Source organism: the organism of the source record quoted next, unplaced genomic scaffold (assembly GCF_019419815.1).
Source record: "Pyrus x bretschneideri cultivar Hongxiangsu unplaced genomic scaffold, Pyrus_bretschneideri_v1 Contig56, whole genome shotgun sequence".
NCBI classification, from domain to species: domain Eukaryota; kingdom Viridiplantae; phylum Streptophyta; class Magnoliopsida; order Rosales; family Rosaceae; genus Pyrus; species Pyrus x bretschneideri.
This window is the reverse complement of record NW_025999794.1, coordinates 1,784,250-1,804,876: the sequence shown is the minus strand read 5'-3', so window position 1 is coordinate 1,804,876 and position 20,627 is coordinate 1,784,250. Positions and strand designations below refer to the sequence as shown.

General features: G+C 38.5%; 2 protein-coding genes across 4 annotated transcripts; both read right to left on the bottom strand.

Moving 5' to 3' along the window:
• Positions 1–1,651: 1,651 nt before the first annotated feature.
• Positions 1,652–4,988, bottom strand: LOC103957922 (UBP1-associated protein 2A). Of its 3 annotated transcripts, none has more exons than XM_048570889.1 (2): positions 3,386–4,988; positions 1,652–1,805 (listed from the first exon to the last, which is right to left on the bottom strand). In XM_048570889.1, exon 1 carries the CDS (start codon positions 4,860–4,862, stop codon positions 3,396–3,398), a length of 1,467 nt encoding a protein of 488 aa, XP_048426846.1. In that variant the 5' UTR covers positions 4,863–4,988; the 3' UTR covers positions 1,652–1,805; positions 3,386–3,395. The 3 variants fall into 3 exon arrangements, with proteins under 3 accessions (XP_048426846.1, XP_048426847.1, XP_048426845.1); XM_048570890.1 differs by having other exon boundaries at positions 1,652–1,794; XM_048570888.1 differs by lacking the exon at positions 1,652–1,805 and adding an exon at positions 2,065–2,344 and having other exon boundaries at positions 3,386–4,987.
• Positions 4,989–13,595: 8,607 nt separating this feature from the next.
• Positions 13,596–16,701, bottom strand: LOC125471031. The gene is made up of 3 exons (XM_048570880.1): positions 16,503–16,701; positions 15,473–15,703; positions 13,596–13,848 (listed from the first exon to the last, which is right to left on the bottom strand). Exons 1-3 carry the CDS (start codon positions 16,518–16,520, stop codon positions 13,801–13,803), a joined length of 297 nt encoding a protein of 98 aa, XP_048426837.1. The 5' UTR covers positions 16,521–16,701; the 3' UTR covers positions 13,596–13,800.
• Positions 16,702–20,627: the final 3,926 nt, after the last annotated feature.

Genomic DNA, 20,627 nt, shown 5'->3' with positions numbered 1-20,627 from the left:
ATAATTATGAAAATCAAATTTAATGAATAAAACATTGACATAACTAAATGCTATGTTGCATTGAAGCTGGACCAAATACACGTCTAAGTACAAGTTCTGTCCTAGAAAACACAACCATCCATCTCTTCGTTGTTGTTTTCAACAAACCCAGATATCCAAAAAATCTGAGTCTAAGATTCAAATGATCCGGACCGTTAAAATTTGATCCAACAATTACAATTATTATAACTTTCAAAAAATCCCCTGTTTATAACCGTTAGATCAAATTTCAAAAGTTCAGATCACTTGATTTTTAGGCTCAGTTTTTTGAGATCTGGAGAGCATCTGGGTTCCTTTTCAACAATGCCACCTGTAAATCAGTCTACTACTCAAATTTAATTTGAGAAATGTTTTAGAGCCCATTTAGTACTCTATGTGAACACAAATTTTATAACTTAAAAACATAAATACGTGTTTGGTAAAGCCAGTTTTCAAAAACACAAACTAAAATAAAAAAAAGCCGTATTCAAATTTATAGCCTCCATTAAGCAGCATCACGTATAGATCCAACCTCCTTTTAAACAACTGCTTTGATCCTGTCACTTCAATTCAATCGGCCTTCGCATTTTTCGCGCAACAACAGTGCCGCTCGCTGTTCAACTGAGAAATCATCTTCGTGAAAACAACTTCCGACGGCACGGTGACAAAAGAAGCTGGCGGATTTGATCTCAAACGTGAGTTCAATCACCTATTGTTATATCTTTCAATTAACAATAATCAATTTTGTACCAAAAGAATCCTCCCTGCCTGTAGAACATACATATCTAGCATCTACGACTTCACCCGTTCACCGGTATAAGCAGCAATACGTCGCCGACAAAACTTTACCGTGCAACAAGCCGTACATAAAAGTCCGGGAGAGATCATTGCACCCGACTTCCCGTCATCTGTAACTCTCCAAGGTAAGAATTATCAATTCTGAGAATTGCAATTAAAGGCGGAGTTACCATCTTCAGAATTACAGCTGATCCACGGATCACAATATCCTCCTTTTTTGTTTAACAACCGGGACTGAGATGGCGAAGCTGCTTTAATCAATGGGATCACAATATCCTCCTTTTTTGTTTAACAACCGGGACTGAGATGGCGAAGCTGCTTTAATCAATGGTGCCTATAGTTGTATGAATTGTTCAATTACCTCTTGCAATTTTTTGCCTTGCTCCCATGAAGCCTATCGCAATTAGTTCCTGATAACTATCACCAATACTGAAGTCCACAAAGCTTATGGCCTTAATCGACCAAGATAAAGCCACAAGTTCAGCTACAAGCTCTATACCCATGGAGAAATGACCAACCCCCAGACAAGAAACATTCCCTTGAAACTGATCACAAATCCTACTTCAAAACTCTAAAAGATTAAACGATAGATAATCGATCTACTGTTTGAAAATAGTTCAGGTTTTAAAACACGTTTGTCAAAATCTATTTTTCAATACAATGAAAACCCATTTTAACAAGTCAGCATCTCGTGTCACAAAACTGCTATTCAAGTATTAGGATTAGGATTTCAGTTAGCAACTCTTGCAGTGACTCGGTCCCAAAGAGAACGTAGTTTCCAGAAAACTTCAGTCACAAACGCATACTTCAACTATTCTTCAGAAACTAGGATATTGAAAATTCAAAAAATCATTGACCAAAAGCCATCAAGGTCTCTGACAAGTTTTAAAAATCAAGACACTAGTGAGTAAAGATTGTATATGCAGCTACTAGTAGTAGTAGTAGTAACTACTGCCGCAGCACCTGCATCAAATATACCTGCCAAAGAACTGCAGTAAACAATTGAATCATGTTATCATCTAAAGATAATGGTCTGAGATTTGATGGTGCCCAAACATGTTTCAACGAAACATCACAACTCACACAGCACCATTTTCCAACTCACAAAAACACAATTTAGAAAAACCAATTAAAGATGCCCTAGATTCAAAACACTTTATTCAAAACCAAGAAAATCAATAAAGAGCACCGATAAGCAAAGTTAACAATGAGCATTGCAGTGAAAAAAAAAAAAACTACACGATCAAGTTCATTTAATCCATAGGATTTCGGAAATTAAAAAAGTAATTTGTTCCTGACTCCATAAAATACAGATAGGTTTATAAGTAATTTCTCAAACTCTTGAGCTTTTAAACAAATCAAACTAAAACTACACTACTTTAAAAACACAAAAACAGAAAAGGGGTGGAAAACAGATATATCATTTGAAAGTTTTAAGATTCTGCTCTTTGTAGTAACCATCAGCTCCTTTTAAACTTCAGAAGAATCACCAGACCAGTACAAAAAGACTGATGCACCTACGTGGGATCTGCACATTTAATAAAAAAATATGAAAAATTTTTCAGAAGAGATAAAAGATTTTAGCACCCAAAATCCCTTAATGGGAATACTAGTTAGATTTCAACTTCAAAAGGCGAACTGGTCTCAACGTTTAAATTATACATGGAATATGAACTTGCTGCAAAAACTCAGATGATTCAAAACTCTTAAATTTAAGAATTTCAGAGAGATCCATTATTAGGAGCTTGGGAAAAGATAATAAAGGAGCCTTCAAATGGTATAACAATTCTGAAAACATTGTTCAAATAATGCATCACTCAATAGAATAAGCTTTAGAACTCATAAGCGTTCGTTTTGTAGGTTTTATAATATGGTTTAACATGAGCACCAGCTTGACATCTGTTTGTTTGAACTTTGGAGTGGTACAATGGAGCACAAAGAAAATGTCAGCATTAAAGTTGCATCAAACCACAACAGTAGATACTCAGATTGATATAACCTATGCATGACGCAAGTACATTCAAAAAGTGAACTTATGGCAGGATACATGCAAAAACATATAGGGTCTATGAACAGGAGTGCCAAAAACCACACGGTCTTTTCATTAGTGACTCTTTACCCCGAAATTTCTGTAATATTTGATAGAAATAGAATTGCAATAGAATTGGAAGCCAAGGTATCGAGCATGTAACAGACACTATCAAATAGCTCAAGAGGGGAAGAACCCAAGATTTTCAATTCAAAAGAGGGCAAGAGAAAATTATTTGTATAGTCTTGAAGAACCCTGAAAATACCAAAGGGTTGAAATTAACCCACCCCAAATTTTCAATTTTCGTTTGTGCCAACTCCCAGATAAAGAGATCCAGCATCAGCTGGGCAATTTTAACAAATCTTACATAGTGGTGGAATTTATAGGCAATTGAAAAGTCATTTATTTGGTTCTTGAAAATCAATCTAAAAGCCAAATTTACTGCCATCTAGCAAAAAGGAACAAATATAGGAGTGACTTTGTTATCATTTTGGATGAGGATGACTCAAATTACCAAGTACAAGGGCGAATTTGTTATACCTCATGGCACCTAATGCCCCATGTACGGAGCGCCACCAGATTGCCCAGCGCCATGCTGCCCCCTTCCTGAACCACCTTGCCCTAACTGCGGGTTAGGATAGCCACCTTGCATTGCACCTTGATTTCCATAGTTTCCCATCATCCCAGGACTAATACTTGCCTGATTCCCGTATCCACCCTGCATCACATGTCCTGCACCAGGAACACCTGGGTTCACATTCGGAGCTGTTCCAAAAGTCCCCAAAAGGTTTGTCAGCCCCAAGCCAGCTCCCTGTGTTGCAAGCAAAGCAGTCAGTGCCTGCCCAATAGCTGGGTTAAATGCCTGGGCTGCAGCAGCCCCCTGATTAAATCCAATCCCCCCACTCGCAGGTGCCATCAAATGGCCCATTCCTGATGCAGCTCCACCTGCATAACCTGAATTCTCATTCCTCTGAAACTTGGAATTATGTGACTTGTGGTGGTGCTGGTTCTGGTGCTGAAACTTGCCCGGCTTTGGACCGTCAATGGCCTTCTGGCAATGCAAAATATGGCCCTCAAAATTCTTGTGCGGCTCTTCCAGAGCCCTCTTGGCACTCTCTGCCGACTTGTACACAAACAAGCAAAACCCTTTAGGCCTCCCGGTCAACTTATCGAGCCCTAGTGGCCCTTCCTCAATTTCTCCAAACCTAGAAAAGAACATAAGAAGTTTCTGGGGGTCCAAGTCCCCCCCAACATTGCTCACGTAGATCTTCCTCTGCGTGTACTCCGACATCGACTGGGATTGAGCCGCCGGGGCTGCCATAGGTCCAGCAGCGGCGTTAGGAGCCGGGCCAGGGCCAATCGCCGCCAGCTGGCATGCAGTCATCCGATTACCGATCTGCTTCTGGGGCTGCTTTAGGGCTTTTCGGGCCCCAGAACGAGTCTTGAAGAGAATGAAACCGTAACCCTTGGACTTACCAGAGACCTTATCGCAAACAGCCTTGCAATCCTCAATCTCACCGTATTCCTTAAACACACCAGTTAGGGTTTCGGCGTTGGTGTCCCATCCGAGACCGTGGACGAAGATCTTGCGGTGGATTGGGTCCTCATCCGCAACCTTCCGGATCCGATCCGCCACGTCGCCGTGGTTATCGGCAGCTTCGAGGAGCAGGGAGATAAGCTGTTCCTTGGTGAATGGTTCTAGAAGATTCTGGATCGGCTCGTCCTCGTCATCACCTGCACCGGCCTGATCCAAAGCGGCTGAGGCGGACGTCGTGGTTATGTTACCGGTTTCCTTATACTCACCGCCCGGCCCCTCTTCGTCCTCCTCTTCCTCTTCGTCTTCGTCGGCTCCTTCATCTTCCTCCTCCTCCTCCTCTTCTTCGACTTCTTCTTCTTCCTCTTCGACTACTTCCTCTGCTGGTTCGTTTTGGGGTTTGGGTTCCTCCACTACGACCTGTTGTTGCTTTTTGGTGGGTTCGGAGGGCTCGGAGGAGCTAAGCTTTCGTTTTTTCGCCATTAGAGGAGGGGTGCAGCGTCGTGGATAGACAGATTTGGGGGTTAGGGTTAGGGTTTCTTTGAGGAGCTGCTGCCGGCGCCCAAGTGAAAACGCAGGGACTGATTGGGAATCGGGAGAGATGCAGGGTAAAAGTATCCTCATCTGTTTAGGCTAGGGGTACTTTCGTATTTCAACCGAACATTCTTATCTCTAATTCAATTTTTGATCTTTTTTTTTTTTTTTTTTTTAGTCGAAATTTCAATTTTTGTGTTGAGTTAGGTATCTTTCAATCACCAAGGTCCTATTTGGCATACCGTATAAAGCATCGGATAGTATTAATGATATAGAATATGGTGTTCGATGTTCGTTTGGATTAAATAGCCATCGGATTAAATAATCCGGTCCCACCTCCTTTATCCGGTTGATACCCGATTAGTTATACCGCCCAAAACCACGGTATTATTTAGTCAGGTAGAAACGCGCCTCTCTCGCTCTCTCCGTCCCAGGTTCTTCCCCTTCTCCTCCTTCTTTGTTCCGCCCTCATGCAAATTCTCCTGCTCCTCCTTCTCTGTTCCACCCTCCTGCAACTTCTCCTCCTCCTCCTTCTCCGATCACTGCAAACGGCGTAAGCGCATGAAAGAGGGGAGTCGCGATGGACTGATGAAACTCGAATGGTTTTAGCCATCCTGCAGCAACAGTGGCAGTAACCAAGATTATCTTTATCTTCTACAGTCGCGTCGGCTACACGTTGTTGGTCCTCCCTCCTCCTATTTTTCTTGCAATTTTTCTTCTTCTCTCTCTGTTATGCCCTCCTATTTTTCTTCCAACTTTTTTTTTTCAATCAGATTGAATCAGATTGTTGTTTTTCTCTCTAATTTTGCAATTGATTTTATAAATTTTGAATTGCTAAAGAACCCATCTGCCTCCTTTGGGTCATATCCTTCAGAACCATTTTACTTTTGCTAGGTTGATTTGTAGGTAAAAAAAGAGAAGGATTGAGAAAAAAACGATGAAAATTTGGAAGGTGGGTTTTGCTGGGTTTCTTGTTGCTGCCTTTGTGGTGGGGTTTTTTTCAGGGGAGCACACGACGAAGAAGAAGGAGGGAGAGAGAGGGAGGGAGTTTTTGGTTGGGGGGGGGTGCGCCAGAGAGATATGGGAACAAAAGAGATGATTTCAGTTTTTTTTTTAATTTAATTTTAAGTTTGATTCCTCCTATCTGGTATAATACCAAACACAGTATAAATAATACGGTCATTAGTCCGATACTGCACCAAACGCCCGACTAATTTAGTCAGTACTATCCAGTGACTAATTATCCTATCTGACAAAAATAGTCAGTACAGTCCGCGCTGTCAAACAAGGCCCAAATACATACATATATATATATATATATATATTTTGTCAAAAGTCACAAAATATTTTCAGCCTTCTTTTTCTTTATCTTATGCTACGTAATTTTTTTTTTTTTTAAGAACTAATATTATCTACGGGAAGTGATGAGTTTAGTTTTACAATAGACTAGTAATAATGTAGTTAACTTATACTATATATTAATAAAATACCTTTTATCAATTAAAAATCAAGAAAGTACTATTATACCTGTTAACACCTAAAATTAGATATTTAACAAAGACTGGTTTGATCAACCCTTAGGGCTAATTTAGTATTGTTGTGTTAAAAAAAAAATAAAAAATTTTGATGTACTGTGAGAATAAATAATTATAAAATAAAATTGTTAAGTGTTTAGTAAACTTTTTAATAAAAGTGCTTTAAAAAAAAGAAAAAAACAAATTTCCAAGTGTTTGGTAAACTTTTAAAAGACTAAAAAGGGTATAGTGTTAGATGAAATATAATAATATTTTTTATTTATTATTTATATTTTATTAATAATCTCTCTGGAAGTCTCCCTTCTCTAGAAATGTCATCTCCCTTATTTTCTCCATCTTCATCTTTTTTTTCATTTTTTGTCTTTCTTCATTTTCTTCATTTTCATCTCCTCCATCTTCTTTATCTAGCCAACAAAGCAACTGCCATCGTACAAGTCTGCACTCCGATGTTGTGGCTTTGCCAATTGTACTTCCCCTGCATACGAATCTCTTGTCGAGAATCCGCAATCCTCATAACCACGTCTCAATCCTTGCTTGTATTGCCCTTTGTATTAGCTCCTTTTGCCCAACCCTCAACCTCGTAGTCGTTGTATCGGCCAGCAATCCAATCCCCCTCATATATGCCATTGACGAGATCAGAAAGGAGATTGGGGTTGCCAGTCCCTCTCGTAGCTGTTGTATCTGCTCCCTCTTCCAGTGTGTCACATATTTTAGGGGGTGGGGTGGTGGATGGGTGGGTGGGATCTAGGTTATCACCTAGAAGGGAATGGGTTGGGATCTTATATTTGGTGTGGATTGGGAGAGAGATAAAGTGGCGAATTTAGGTAACAGGAAGAGATGGAAGGGATGGGGTAGTGAATTTTGGTAGCACGGTGTCAAAGAGTAATCACTCAAACTGGAGAAACGAAGGTGGAGTCCATAACTGGGATGAAGGAGAAAAGAAGGGTAAGGTTGCCATTTTGAAGAAATCATCTAATGGCACTTTCACTTGTGTATTGTGATAAAAAGCTAGTTTTCCCAAGCTAGGTTTGATTCTACTAGGAAAACTCGAAAAGCACGGTAGTGAGAATATCCTTAGAATTCTTAAGGAGTTTGGTTAGGATAAAGAAATGGATCGAATAAGACGGACAAATTCAGGATCCTAAGGTTGGTAGGAGTGTTCGAAGTCCAATTCTGATAAGAAGAAAGATGCCGATGAAATTTGGTCCTGGTAAGATTCTACCTCGGTACTAGGAAAGTTACTACTATAAATAAGAGAGGATGTCCAACGTTCAAAGCCTCTCCAAGCACACAAACATATCTACCCTGCGCAAACCTTCACTCTGCACGAAATCTCTCATTTTTGAGAAAACACTAACCGTCCTAACCTCGTCGAGCACACCTTTAGTTAGTCTTAACAGCATTGTGATTGACAACCGACGACACCTTAAGTTAGTCTTAACAACACTGGAGTCGTAGAATCAGGCGACCGATAAGCACCTTTAATTAGTCTTAACAACACTGCTTCAAGTTCAGCTGGTTATTTATCCAAGTCTCGCCCAGTAAGGAGTTTGACATTTAGACGGCCGAACCACATTTACAATCAAGATGCTTATCTCTTTTGAGTATTTGTGTCCATACAGTCAAGTACCGATTTGGCGTACTTACATTTGCACAAATTTAATTAGGGAGGCGAACCCGGCACCTACAATTTGTGAACTTCGAAGAAACTAGCAGCCTTGTTTTCATGCTTTAGAACCCCAATGTTGAGGCGAGTTCCTTCCTTAACCGTAATCATAAGACACAAAAGTTAGCAGTGCATTCGACACCACTACCACCACATTCATTTACTCACTAATTGAGCTCGATCATCGAGTTGGCATGCCCCGCATTCAACCAAATGATGCAGTTAGCGCATTAGTTACTTGGCTTGCACGCCACGTAGTCTTGGTACTTTTTATGGTCAAAATTTTGGCACGCCCGGTGCGACATCAGTGCTAAAATCACTATGAAGTTCATGACCATCGAAACATGCAGTATCAAGAAAAAGCACGCCAATCATTGTATAGACATTTCGAAGGTCGAATGGTGCTTTGGACTTCTAGGTCAAGGAGCCATGTGCTCGTAGCCCGCCAATCGTTACCGCACTTATTACAGTTCAAGTCTCTCAAGTTGTTAACCATTCTAAACGAATTGGGCTAAAGAAGGCCCATCTGACAGTGTAACTTTTGAACTTTTTAGACTTGCATTCATGTGAAGTTTTTCAAAGTTGGACCTTGTTTTTGAACGAGTAGGGCACTACCTGCATCACTACAAAATAAAGAAAGAACATGTATTTTAGACAAATAGATGCTCATTATTCATGACCAAAATTGATTGACAATGGGGTATGATTGAATCCGAGAAGGATTGCCTGCATATCTTAGAGATGAGGATCAAATCATTGGTGTAGTTCTAAAGAAAAGATGATGTGATGGAAAAAATTACACCAGAGATTACTTTTGATGATAAGCCTATGGAAGGGTGTAAAGAGATGAGTTTTCCGTGGACTTGTTTGCGCACAAGCGGCGGCACTGCCGTTGGTTCTGGAGAGGACTTCCTACATATCCTAGAAAGGAATCAAACCGTGTGTAGTTCATGTGACACACTTATGGATAATACTTTCTAAGTTTGGCAATGTTTCACTTTTTGGTGATTGGGGTTCCATTCATATGCTCTTAAGTGGTAATTTATGTTGCCCCCTACACTTGTGACCTTGCAAGGGCTTTCCCAGTTTGCCCCGAGTTTTCATTTTCTTGTGACTTTGGTGTTTTGGAAGACTTCTCTCAAGGCTAGGTCTCCTGCTTGTCGATTTCTAAGTTTAACACCTTTGTTGTAATACAACCAAATCTATAACTACTATATCGAGGGGAAGATGTCAATCTTCTACAAGGGGCCAACTATCAATAAGGAGAACGGGCCCATATGGCCAATCTTCATCAACAACTAGAACCTTAAAGTTTGAACTATTAAATTGCAAGTCAATTGAAAATAAATTTGTAATTTATTTTGTTGGTTTTGAGTTTTGGTTCCATCTAATTTAAATAGCTTGCTAGTATAATGTTAGTAATTTAGTATCCTAAATTTAGAATCATAATGAACTTTAAATTTTGATTTTTGCCAATTTTTTGACATGATTGAGACATCATAGACGCAGTTTAATGTGCCGTATTCTCAAAGTCACACATGGGCACCCCCTAACCAGAAAATTAGGCTACATCCCTCAAGATTTCTTATGTCAAACTTGTTCATTGGGTAAGTTAATTATAAACCATCCCAAAACAGCATCCTCACGGATCCTCCAACCTTTCTTCAAAGGCTTCAAGGGACATTTGTGGACTGATTCAACCTCCATGCCGACCACTTAGATATTTTATGGTATTGGTTAATGCTTTTAAAAGTTGGTCACACGTGTGTCTCTTGTCCACAAAAACACTGCATTTTTCAAACTCCTAGCTCAATTTTTAAGCTAAGGGCTCACCACCCTAATTATCCAATTAAGTGGATTCAACTGGATAATGCGATTCAACTGGATAATGCTAGAGAATCCATATCGAAAACCTTCATTGACTATTGCATGTCCATTAAGATTGAAGTTGAACATCATATACCCCATGTTCATATCCAGAATGGCCTAACAGAAGTGTTCATTAAAAGCTTCTATTAATCACTTGGACTTTTGTCATGTGTACCAAACTTCTAATTTCTTCATGGGGCCATGCAATACTTCATGCAGCAATGCTTGTCCCTCTAAGCCCTATCATGACTTAATGTTATTTTGCGCTTCAATTGGTCACTAGATACGAGCCTGACATCTCACTTATGTGTGTCTTTGGTTGTGTTGTTCATGTGCTACTCTTACATACCAACATGGATCCTCAGAGAAGATGTGAATCTATGTCAGATATGATTCTCCTTCAATCATTTGCAATCTATTTGCCACTCATTACACGGATTGTCACTTTTATAAGGCAGTCTTCCCGCAGTTAAGGAGAGATAAGAACGTCACTGTTTGGGAATAACGACGTGAATTATCATAGATGACTCCCACTATGTCTCATTTGGATCCTTGTACTGCACAATCTAAAACTAAAGTGCAAAGAATCCTAGATCTTCAACACTTGCTAGATCTTTTATCAATCTAGCGAAAGTGATGAGATCACATATACAAGCTGCAAATGTGCCTACAAAGATCGATGTAGCATACAAATGTAGAACTCGTATTCTATAAGGATTCCATGAATGTGTTAAGTAGATTGCCCCACCTCACGGACGTGCCTAACACCTTGGCGGCTAGCCAATCATGTGCTCCAACCCAGAATGTGGTAGACCAGTTGGTTTAAAGGATTCACAACCTCAATAGAGGAAATCCCCGACACATGCTAGTGAAAATAACGTGAATTTGACCATCGCCTACTCATCCTAGATGACGGAAACGTCCTGGAAAAAATGAATCCACCTTTCAAAAATCGAGAGATTTTGGTTCTTTATGCTAACTTGGATGATATCTAGGTATAGAATGAGATGATAATCAACGATGCATTAAAATATGCAGTAGTTATTGAAAGCATGCAGTGTGATGACATAGAACCTCGTTACGTTGATCGATCTCTATGTCGAACAGATTGGTCAAACTATAAACAATCAATCCAGGTCAAACTTGATTCACTTGCGAAATGAAAGGTGTTTGGACTTGTAGTTCCTACACTTTTACATGTGAAGGTTACAAGTGGGTTTTCATAAGAAAGCGTAATGAGAAGAATCACATAGTGTGATACAAGGCTCACCTTATTGCTCAAGGATTTTCTCAACGTTTTGGAATTGACTATGACCAAACTTATTCGCCAGTCATGGATGTGATATCATTTCGCTACCTTGTCAGTATGGTAGTTTCCGAAAAACTACGTATCTTAATGAGATCTTGATATGAAATCAACATGAAATTTCCAGAAGGAGTTCCATTAACTGGATCAAATAGTTTCAGACCATGGAACACCCTTTCGAGGCATTCACTCTATGGATTGAAGCAATGCGAACAGATGTAGTATAACCGTCTGAGTGAGTATTTGACTAGTTAGAGATATATGAACAACGAACTATGCCATTGCGTGTTCATTAAAAAGTCACATATCAGATTTGCGGTTGTTGCAATTTATGTCAATGACATGAACCTCATTAAGACTCCAGAAGAGCTCGAGAGAATCACTATGCACTTGAAGTTAGAATTTGAGATGACGAATCTAGAGAAAACTCGATACTGTCTTCGCCTAGAGATTGAGTATCATTCAAATTTCTTGTTCATCAGTCAAACTATACCTGAAGGTGTTGCATCATTTTGATGAGGATAAAGCAAAATCTTCGAGTACTCATATGGTTGTTCAAACGCTAGATGCAAAACGAGATCCTTCCCATCCTAAAGGCGATGAGGGAAAGGTCTTGAAACTGAAGTTCCTTACCTTAGTGCAATTGGCACATTATTATACTTACTAGACCAAACATATCCTTCACTATGAATCTTTAAGCGAGATACAATAATGAACTAACACGCAGACAATGGACAAGTGTTAAAGATATCTTCTGTTACCTCGAAGGTACTACAAATTTGAGTTTTTTCTATTTGTATGAATCCTCAAGTAGAGCTGCCACCCCCTCGATTCTTGGGTTAATTCTTACCTTGTTGGTTATGCTAACGCATGGTACTTGTTTGATCTGTACATGGTACGTCCTCAAACGCATTATATCTTTACCGTTAAAGACACTACAAGATAACGCAACATGTATCAAACATCTCAAGAAGGGATACATCAAAGGAGACAACACCAAGTATATTGTGATGAAGTTCTTTTTCTCTCATCAATAACAAGAACATCAGAACATTGAAGTCAATCAAATCCGTTCTCAAGAAAACCTGGTCGTCCTTTCCACTAAGTCACTGCCGAAGTTTACTTTTCAGAAGCCTGTTCAAGGAATTGGTATGTGTAAACTTTCTGTGTTGTAACATTGTTAGTTCTCTTTGGAATTGTGTCAAAGCCAAGGGAAGTATCTTGAAGTATACTCACTTGATCTTAATGTACTCTTTTTTCCTACGCTTAGGAGCATGTTTCCCTTTGGGTTTTAGCTACTTGATTAGGTTTTAACGAGGCACCCATCATGACCGGTCCTGCCCTTGTGTATGTCCCATTGGCGTTTAAATTGGCTTTGCATCCAACTCACCGTTTTCCTTAGAGTATGGGTTTTTGTCCCATATTGGGTTTTACCATAGCTGAGTTTTGTGAGATTTGTTTCCATATCCAAGATCTATGTTTGAGACCAGTGCGTCCCCAGATTAGTGTCAACGAGTGGACTTTCTCAACTTTGTCGAACCTGATATTGCATATACTTGAGTATTTACACACTTAAGAGAGTGAGTGTTATAAATATTATGTAATTGTGAACGTGTAAATCCTAAATAAATTTGGTTTTTATAGTCCATTATTCTAGTGATTCTTTTCCTATAGTATTGTACTTATTTGGAGGACAAGTTATTCCTATTCTCTTGATTTACTATAAATAAAGGCACTCACATAAGGAAAATCACAACAATCCCTAAACATTCTACAATTTATCCATTCTCTCTCTATATTGCCTCACCCTCTGTCTCCCTATATAACATAGACCACAACATTAGAAAATTTATCCCAACAATTTAATTTTTTTTATTACAAACAAAAAAGTAAAATAAAAAAGGATTCGAAAAAGAAGGTATTTGCATGAAAACTTTGGCTTCTTTTTCATTCCCTCCCAAATTCACATTATATAAGTCGTGTGATTGTAATTTGTAATGTTAAAACTGATGATGGTTTCCTTTAGGACCCCCTTTGTAAAGATGGCCTTCTTCCACTATCAAATTATTACATTAGACATAAACACGGAAAATGCAAGTCGTGAGAATCTGTTAATGTTAAATCGTTTTCAAGATTCTCTAAACCCTAAAATTTTAGGGAAGATTAGTAGAGCAGTAAAAGCACCAAAGAAAGAAATCTCGCATCTTTTTACCAAAAAAAAAAAAAAAAAATCTCGCATCAGAAGCGCAAGGTTGCTTAGAGGCCAAGGCAGCATTACGACATTATACATGCCGCGAGCGGAAACATGAGCAAAACAATATCAGATAAATACCAATCACCGAATCCGAAAATACATCATAAGCATCGTCGTTATCGTCCTATTTCGTCAAATGAAGCGTGTAAGTGAGGGTAAGAAAAAGAACCGAATACTACTTATCAAGTACAAACCAATGAAAGACGTCACAAGGCTTGGGAGCAGCAGTAGAGGTGATCCCCCGGGCACAGACATTATCAGGCCTTCACACAACAGTTGAAGTAGCTGAAAATACTCCGTCGAGCCTGTTCAGAGAAGAAAACAAATATAAAAACACGACCACGGAACAAAAGCAAATGAAAGACTGAATTTGTGAACAATAACCAGGACCAAAATTTGTAATCCCATCCCCATCTATGATATATCCCTCCAAAAAGAAAGTTTCAAATCCAAATACCATAAGTGAAAAGGGCACTTGATCATCAAGTAGCTGAGTCAAATCCTTTCCTTTCACCATCGCTACTTTAGTACTTACTAGGGCCCGACTTATAAAAGTTGGATCCACAATAATTATTTACACAATAATTTGATTACTCTACCTTTTCTTTATTTTTTTGAACATACGATATTATCTGCATTAAATGAGAGAGAGGGTAAGCTTAGCCTCATAATAGGCTAGCAATATATATGGTTCAAATTCGCCTATGGCGAGAATCAAACCTGAGACCTCTTACTTATAAGTGAAGATGAATACCACTAAACCGTAGTACAAGGTGACACATATTTTCTTTGTTTAGATATGATCAGGTACGATATTCGTGCTATAATAATTCATATGGCCTAAAACAGCTGGTGCATGTGCACCACTTAGACTTGAGTGTAAATATCTCCCCTTGGATCACTCATTCAATTCTTTTTCCAACGCACAGAATAATGAGCTGTTATTTTAATATGTTAGAGGTAGAGCATCTCATGCATGTGCAACCACTTTTATGATCGAATGTGTGTAACCTTAATACATTTACTAACAACATTCTAAATTATCTATATTAATGGGATTATCCTAGCAATTTTATGTATATTAAAAACGATTTGTGGATTGCTTGGGTGGTCAGAGCTTTTCTTTTCAACTCATTGCATTCGGAGTTCAAATCATATCCACTGCTTATAATAAAAACCAAATGAAATAAAAGTTTTACCCCTATGAACTGTCAAAGATCATGTGACAGTGCGACCGTCAAACACAAAATAATTTTTTGTATTTTTCATTTTTCTTTGGTTAGTGGGTGTAGATGGTCCCTGATCATGACCTTAGATGGTTTAGTTTTCTACCCTGTATTAAACCCCCAAGAAAAAGAAAAAAAATAATATCCATTCTCAGTAATCCTCATGGGAAAACAATCATTTTAAAAGTATGAAAATTGAGATGAAGTTTGAAACATTAATTTTAAAAGTGGTCATGAAATCATCAACTACAGAATAAAACATGATTACCGCAAAGGCGCCATTTGCGGTAATCATTGCTTCTTCTATTGTTAATGATTGTGATCACTTTCAAAATAAACAGAATGAACCTCCTTGACCAAATCTGGTGATTTTCTTCTTTAAATATAATAACTACAAAGCCAAAAATTCTTCAAATGAATCAATCTCAGCCATTTATTTCTCGTGCCACTCATTACTACGTACACTATTGAAGAAAAGTTGTAAATGAAATGTCAATACTATATTAGACAGTTGCCCCCGACTCACCTACATTGCCGACTCAACTGGTTTAATAAAAGGGTAGTCCACTACCCAATCCCCACACATCCCTTCAGTATGCAGAAATAGCATATGCAAGCCTCTATCATAATAATTGCATGTTTAATACCAAACAAATATAAATAAAATAAAATTGAAAGAAAGGGAAAGGGAAAGGAAGCATACAGTTGGAGAGTGGGGGGTCCGATGGTAATGGGGTTCATTGTGAACAGCACCCACTTTAGCAGTGTTTGAGGCAATGAGCTCTTCTTCATTTCCAAGACTGGCTCTCGAAACATCTCTCTTGTTTTGCTTCCTCATTTCCCTTATTTTTGAGAAATCAAGAGAATAGTCTGGCACTTGCCCCTTCTGATCCCAGTCCCCGAATTGTGGCACTGATAACCATGGTGCATTTTTCTGCATTCGATAAATTAACCAACTAGTTAATCGATTCACTGTTGGACGAGTTTAAATTTTAAGATTTGAGTAGCAAATAGATTGGATCAAACTCATCAAACGATAACTAATGTGGCGGTGGTAATGCTCATCGCCCACTCGTAGGCAAGACCAAAAGTGGCTTGAAGAGCCATAAATTAAAGGCTGTGTGGGTTGAGGGAAACATGATATAAAGATTCAATCACACCCAGGTGAAAAATTAGCCATTTATTGAAGTGAATAACGAGAAAGAGTTGGGAAAGACCAAGCCAACGGACGGCGGACTATATAAGATTTTGGTTAATGTGATAAATTTGACTGTTTCTAAGCATGAAACCTCAAAGCCAATTCAACTCCCAAGTTTTCTTTACCAGAATTAAGGACAAGGAAAATGGTCCGATAACTACTTAATTAATTAACTAAAACCATATTCATAGATCCCATTAATTTTCTCAGCAATTTCAAGCTAATCAACAAATTAAACAAATTTCAAAACAACCCCCACTCCCCTGGCAACAAAAAATCAAAGCCTAAAAACGTTTATGCTCGGTTTGGCTACCCAGAAAACGCAGGAAAACAGAACATACTATGTTTCTGAATCCACAGCAGAGCTATTTACACAAGTCAAGAAAATTGGCCACTTGGGTTTTTCTCAGTTTCTCCTGCAAGAAAAACGAACCTAAACATGCACACACCCGAACAATCCTTTACTTCTTCCCACAGTTTATAATTTTCCCAGAAACCAAACAACGAATAGAGAAAAAGAGAAGAAGAGAAACACCTCCTTACGATCCTCCATGAGATAAAGACTCGTCTCAGATCCTCACAGAAACTTGTCCACCTTTATAATTTTCAAGATATGTAAAATAATACAACGGAAAATAATTAAAAATAAAATAGAAAACCAAGAAAAGTTGAGAGCTTTGGTGAGAGGGAAAGCAGAGGAGAGCGGACTGTGCGTGTTTGTTATGCGTATCAAACCTTTAACAGTGCCAAGACAACACGGCAGACAAATCAGACATGCTGTAAATGCGTTTACGACAATAGCCCTATTCTCGTCGGTCATTTACATAAAGGCCACTTTCCTGACGCTCTACGTCTTTCGGTCTATCCATTTGCTTGTCCGCCTTTGCTTTGGAAGTTTTGTCTATCATCTCTAATGGTGGGTTAAATGCTAAATTATCTCTTAAATTTCTCCTCTAAACAATCTCCAACCCATGTTAAAATATTGGGCTAAATGCCAAATGTTAAAGCTGGGTCAAATACCCCCCAAAATCCCCCCTGGTGTGACTGGACTCGCTGGCAATTGGGCCAGTCTCGGCCCGGTCACGCTCCAACGCGCCCCATGCAGTGCGCTTGCAAACCTTTCATGACAGGGGTGGGCCCCGCTATCAGCCGTTTGTCGGCCACCCAAAAATCCCAACGGCTATAATTTGAATCCAAGGGCTTGGTTTAATGGACCGTTGGTTGATCCAACGGTCCAGATTTAAATTTAATTTTTTTTTAAATATGTTATTTTAAAATACATTGAATTCAACGGCTGAGATCGAATATAATCAAATCCAACGGTAAAAAAAAAAACGATCTAATGGCCCAAATTTAAATCCAACGGTTAAAATAATTTAACTCAAAATTCACCCAAAAACTCTATAAATACCTATGTATTTGTTCAAACATCGACACAAAACTCAATTTTCTCCTACAATTCTTCCAATTTATCTTTCTATCATTTCTTTCCATTTCCAAATTGTTCAACATGGCAAGAGAGCATATTAGAGGTCGTAATTGGACCTGTGAGGAAGATGTTGTTTTATGCTTGGCATGGGTATCTGTTAGCAAAGATGGTGCAGTTGGCACAAATCAAAATAAAAAAGTTTTGTGGGATAAAATTATTGCAAAGTTTCAAGAAAACTACAACAGCGGCGAGCGAGACAGTGGTGGTGTTTATGATCGGTGGAAGACTATCAACAAAGCATGCACTTTATGGAAGAGAAGCTTGGAGAGAGCCATGGTTGGCATCCCTAGTGGAATGAGCACCATAGAAATTGTGAGTTTTGTTCTTGATATTTTATTTGTCATGTACATAATATTAGTTTGCAACTAATTATTTTTATGTATTTTTTGCACAGGGGGACAAAGCAATGGAAATTTACAAGACACGAGTAACACCAAAAAATCAAGTTTTTAAGTTGCAACATGCTTGGGACATCCTCAAGAATTGTCCAAGGTGGGGAATCGATGCGGACCAACAATGGGGAAGATTATTTCAACGTGAAGGCGCACAGACAAATGCTGGAGATGAAGATGTCGATGAAATGACCCCATTTCCTCTTTTGCAAGGCCCCCGGGAAGAGATAAGCAAAAGGAAGCAAAGAGAAAGAGGAAGTCCCAAGATCCGATGAGTGGACACTTTGTTACTGGAATTGCAAAATTGAACGAAACCCATAGCGCTCGCCAAGAAGAAACAACCCGAATGCGTTTGCAAATGAAGAAAATTTCAGATATGGAGCAAGAGAGGTTTGAAGTTAATTTGATGATGGAGGACCTCAGCAAATACACTCCAGAGAGGAAGAAGTTCTTACGTGGTAAGCAAAAGGAAATTTTGCGAAAGTTTGCCTCAAAGAGTATGTTTCAAGATGATGAATCCTCTGAACCCTATATCCCAATTCAATCACGAAGTCTATCACCAAGTGAAGATGGTAGATATGATTATTAAGTTTATGTAATGTATGAATTATGTGCTTTATTAATTAAGTTTATTAATTGTCGTTTGTATTAAGTTTATGTAGTTTATTAATTATGTGGTTTATGAATTATCGGTTGTATTAAGTTGAAGGCTTGCGTTGTGAAAAATTTAGTGATTTTTCAATATTTATCGGAATTTAAATATTTTTAGATTAAAATGTTCATAAATTAACTTACGATAGTCTACATATTTATTTTTTTAGAAAAAAAAAATAATTTAAGAAAAAAAATAGCCTAAGTTCATTCTTTAATAATCCTGGGCTTAAATTTTAGGCCAGAAGGATTGGAGTAGAAAAACTGTTTCTGGGCTAAAAGCTAAATTTTCCAAGTTAAAAAATTTGGCTTTTAGCCCAACCATTGAAGTTGGTCTAAAGGTCTGAAAAAAAATGATCTGATTTGTTTAAAAATTTATTTTCAATCCAAGAAACTAAGTATAACATCCTCAATAATTTATTATTTTTTAGTTTATACTTTAAATTTAAAGAAAATTTATGAAAATGTCTTGAATACTTTGAGTTTTAACGATAAGAACAAAAATAAAGGGTAAAGTTTTTTCGTTAAAGTGAACAGTACCAGGAGCTTTTCGTTAAAGTTCCCTTAAATTTATTGGTTAATTCGATTAAAGATGTTTTCAAATCTAGCCGTTAAATTTGAGTTAAATTAGGAGTGTGATATCCACACACCCCTCTTTACTTCTCCCACACCTTTTTAGTTTTCGGGCGTTAGATCAGATGAATTAAAGAAGATTAACGGACATAAATTAATAAGGGTGTGTGAGAAGTAAAAAAGGGTGTGTGGATAGCACACTCCTTAAAATGAGGAGCTTTGCAAGATCTCACATCGCCCAGGAGAGTGATCCTTATATGTATATTCCCATCCCTACCTAGCATGAGGTCTTTTGAGAGCTCACTGGCTTTGACTTCCATGGCAACTTCGAAGTTAAGTGAGTAGCGCGCGAGAGCACTCCCATGATGGGTGACCCACTAGGAAGTTCTCGTGTGAGTTCCCAGAAACAAAACTGTGAGGGCGTGGCCGGGGCCCAAAGCGAACAATATTGTGCTACGGTAGTGGAGCGGGCCCAGGATGTGGTGGACCCGGGCTGGGATGTGACAATTTGGTATCAGAGCCTAACCTTGGCCGTGGTGTGCCGACGAGGACGTCAGGCCCCTAAGGGGGATGGATTGTAAGATCCCACATCGCCCAGGGGAGTGAGCGCGCAAGAGCACTCCCATGATAGGTGACCCACTAGGAAGTTCTCGTGTGAGTTCCCAAAAACAAAACCATGAGGGGCGTGGTCGGGGCCTAAAGTGGACAATATCGTACTACGGTGGTGGAATGGGCCCGGGATGTGGTGGACCTCGGGCTGGGATGTGACAAGCTTGGCCTAAAAAAAAGGGCCAAGAGGGGGCTACGTTTGGCCATCTCGATGCCCCTTTGGTCAAATAATAATCTGGTGGGTTTTATAGAATTATAGTACAGCCATCGGTTGGAGATGAGTTTTTGGACAAATTGGCTTTTAAACCTTTTAGCCCTCTTCATTAATTGTTCTTTGTATAATTTTTCTTGTGGATTGATCAATCGTTACATCTTCTTTCATATATATATATATATATATTTTGGACCAATCATGCAACTATAAATTTGTTCATTTTTTTATCTTTCTCACTTAAATTTGGTTTGGCTCACTTAGATTTGATTTGTGTTCTTGAGGATTGAATGCTCAAGCGATGGATGTCGAAGGTGTTATTGCTTTATAATTTTCAACCTTAGTTTTTGTATTCAGAAATCTTATTCATGGTTGCGTTTCTAAGGAATGTTTTTGGTTAATTTGTAATTTTCTTCTTCTTCTTTATATGATAGGTTCATTTTACTTTGTTTACAGGTCATGGCCATGGCAGACTCGAGAGTAAGAACATGCCATGAAGGCAACCATTATGAACAGGATCTGAATTAAACCATTTGCCCATTTAATTCAAATTATAATGGCAGACTAAAGTGAAAGGACATACATTCACTTAAGGGTAATGTTAGAGAGACCAAATTTACAAACCAAATGATGTGTCACCCATAGAAAATAAGTATGTTAATCAACGTTTAAGTAATAATCTATTCATTAACAACTATATCATTTAGTTTGCAAATTTAATTTAAAATTTTCGAT

Excerpts from the sequence above, each read along its gene's own strand:
- LOC103957922 (XM_048570889.1), bottom strand. The coding sequence starts at position 4,862 with ATGGCGAAAAAACGAAAGCTTAGCTCCTCCGAGCCCTCCGAACCCACC.
- LOC125471031 (XM_048570880.1), bottom strand. Across the intron at positions 13,849-15,472 it reads GGACCCCCCACTCTCCAACT|GCTCGACGGAGTATTTTCAG; the intron begins GTATGCTTCCTT and ends TTCTCTGAACAG.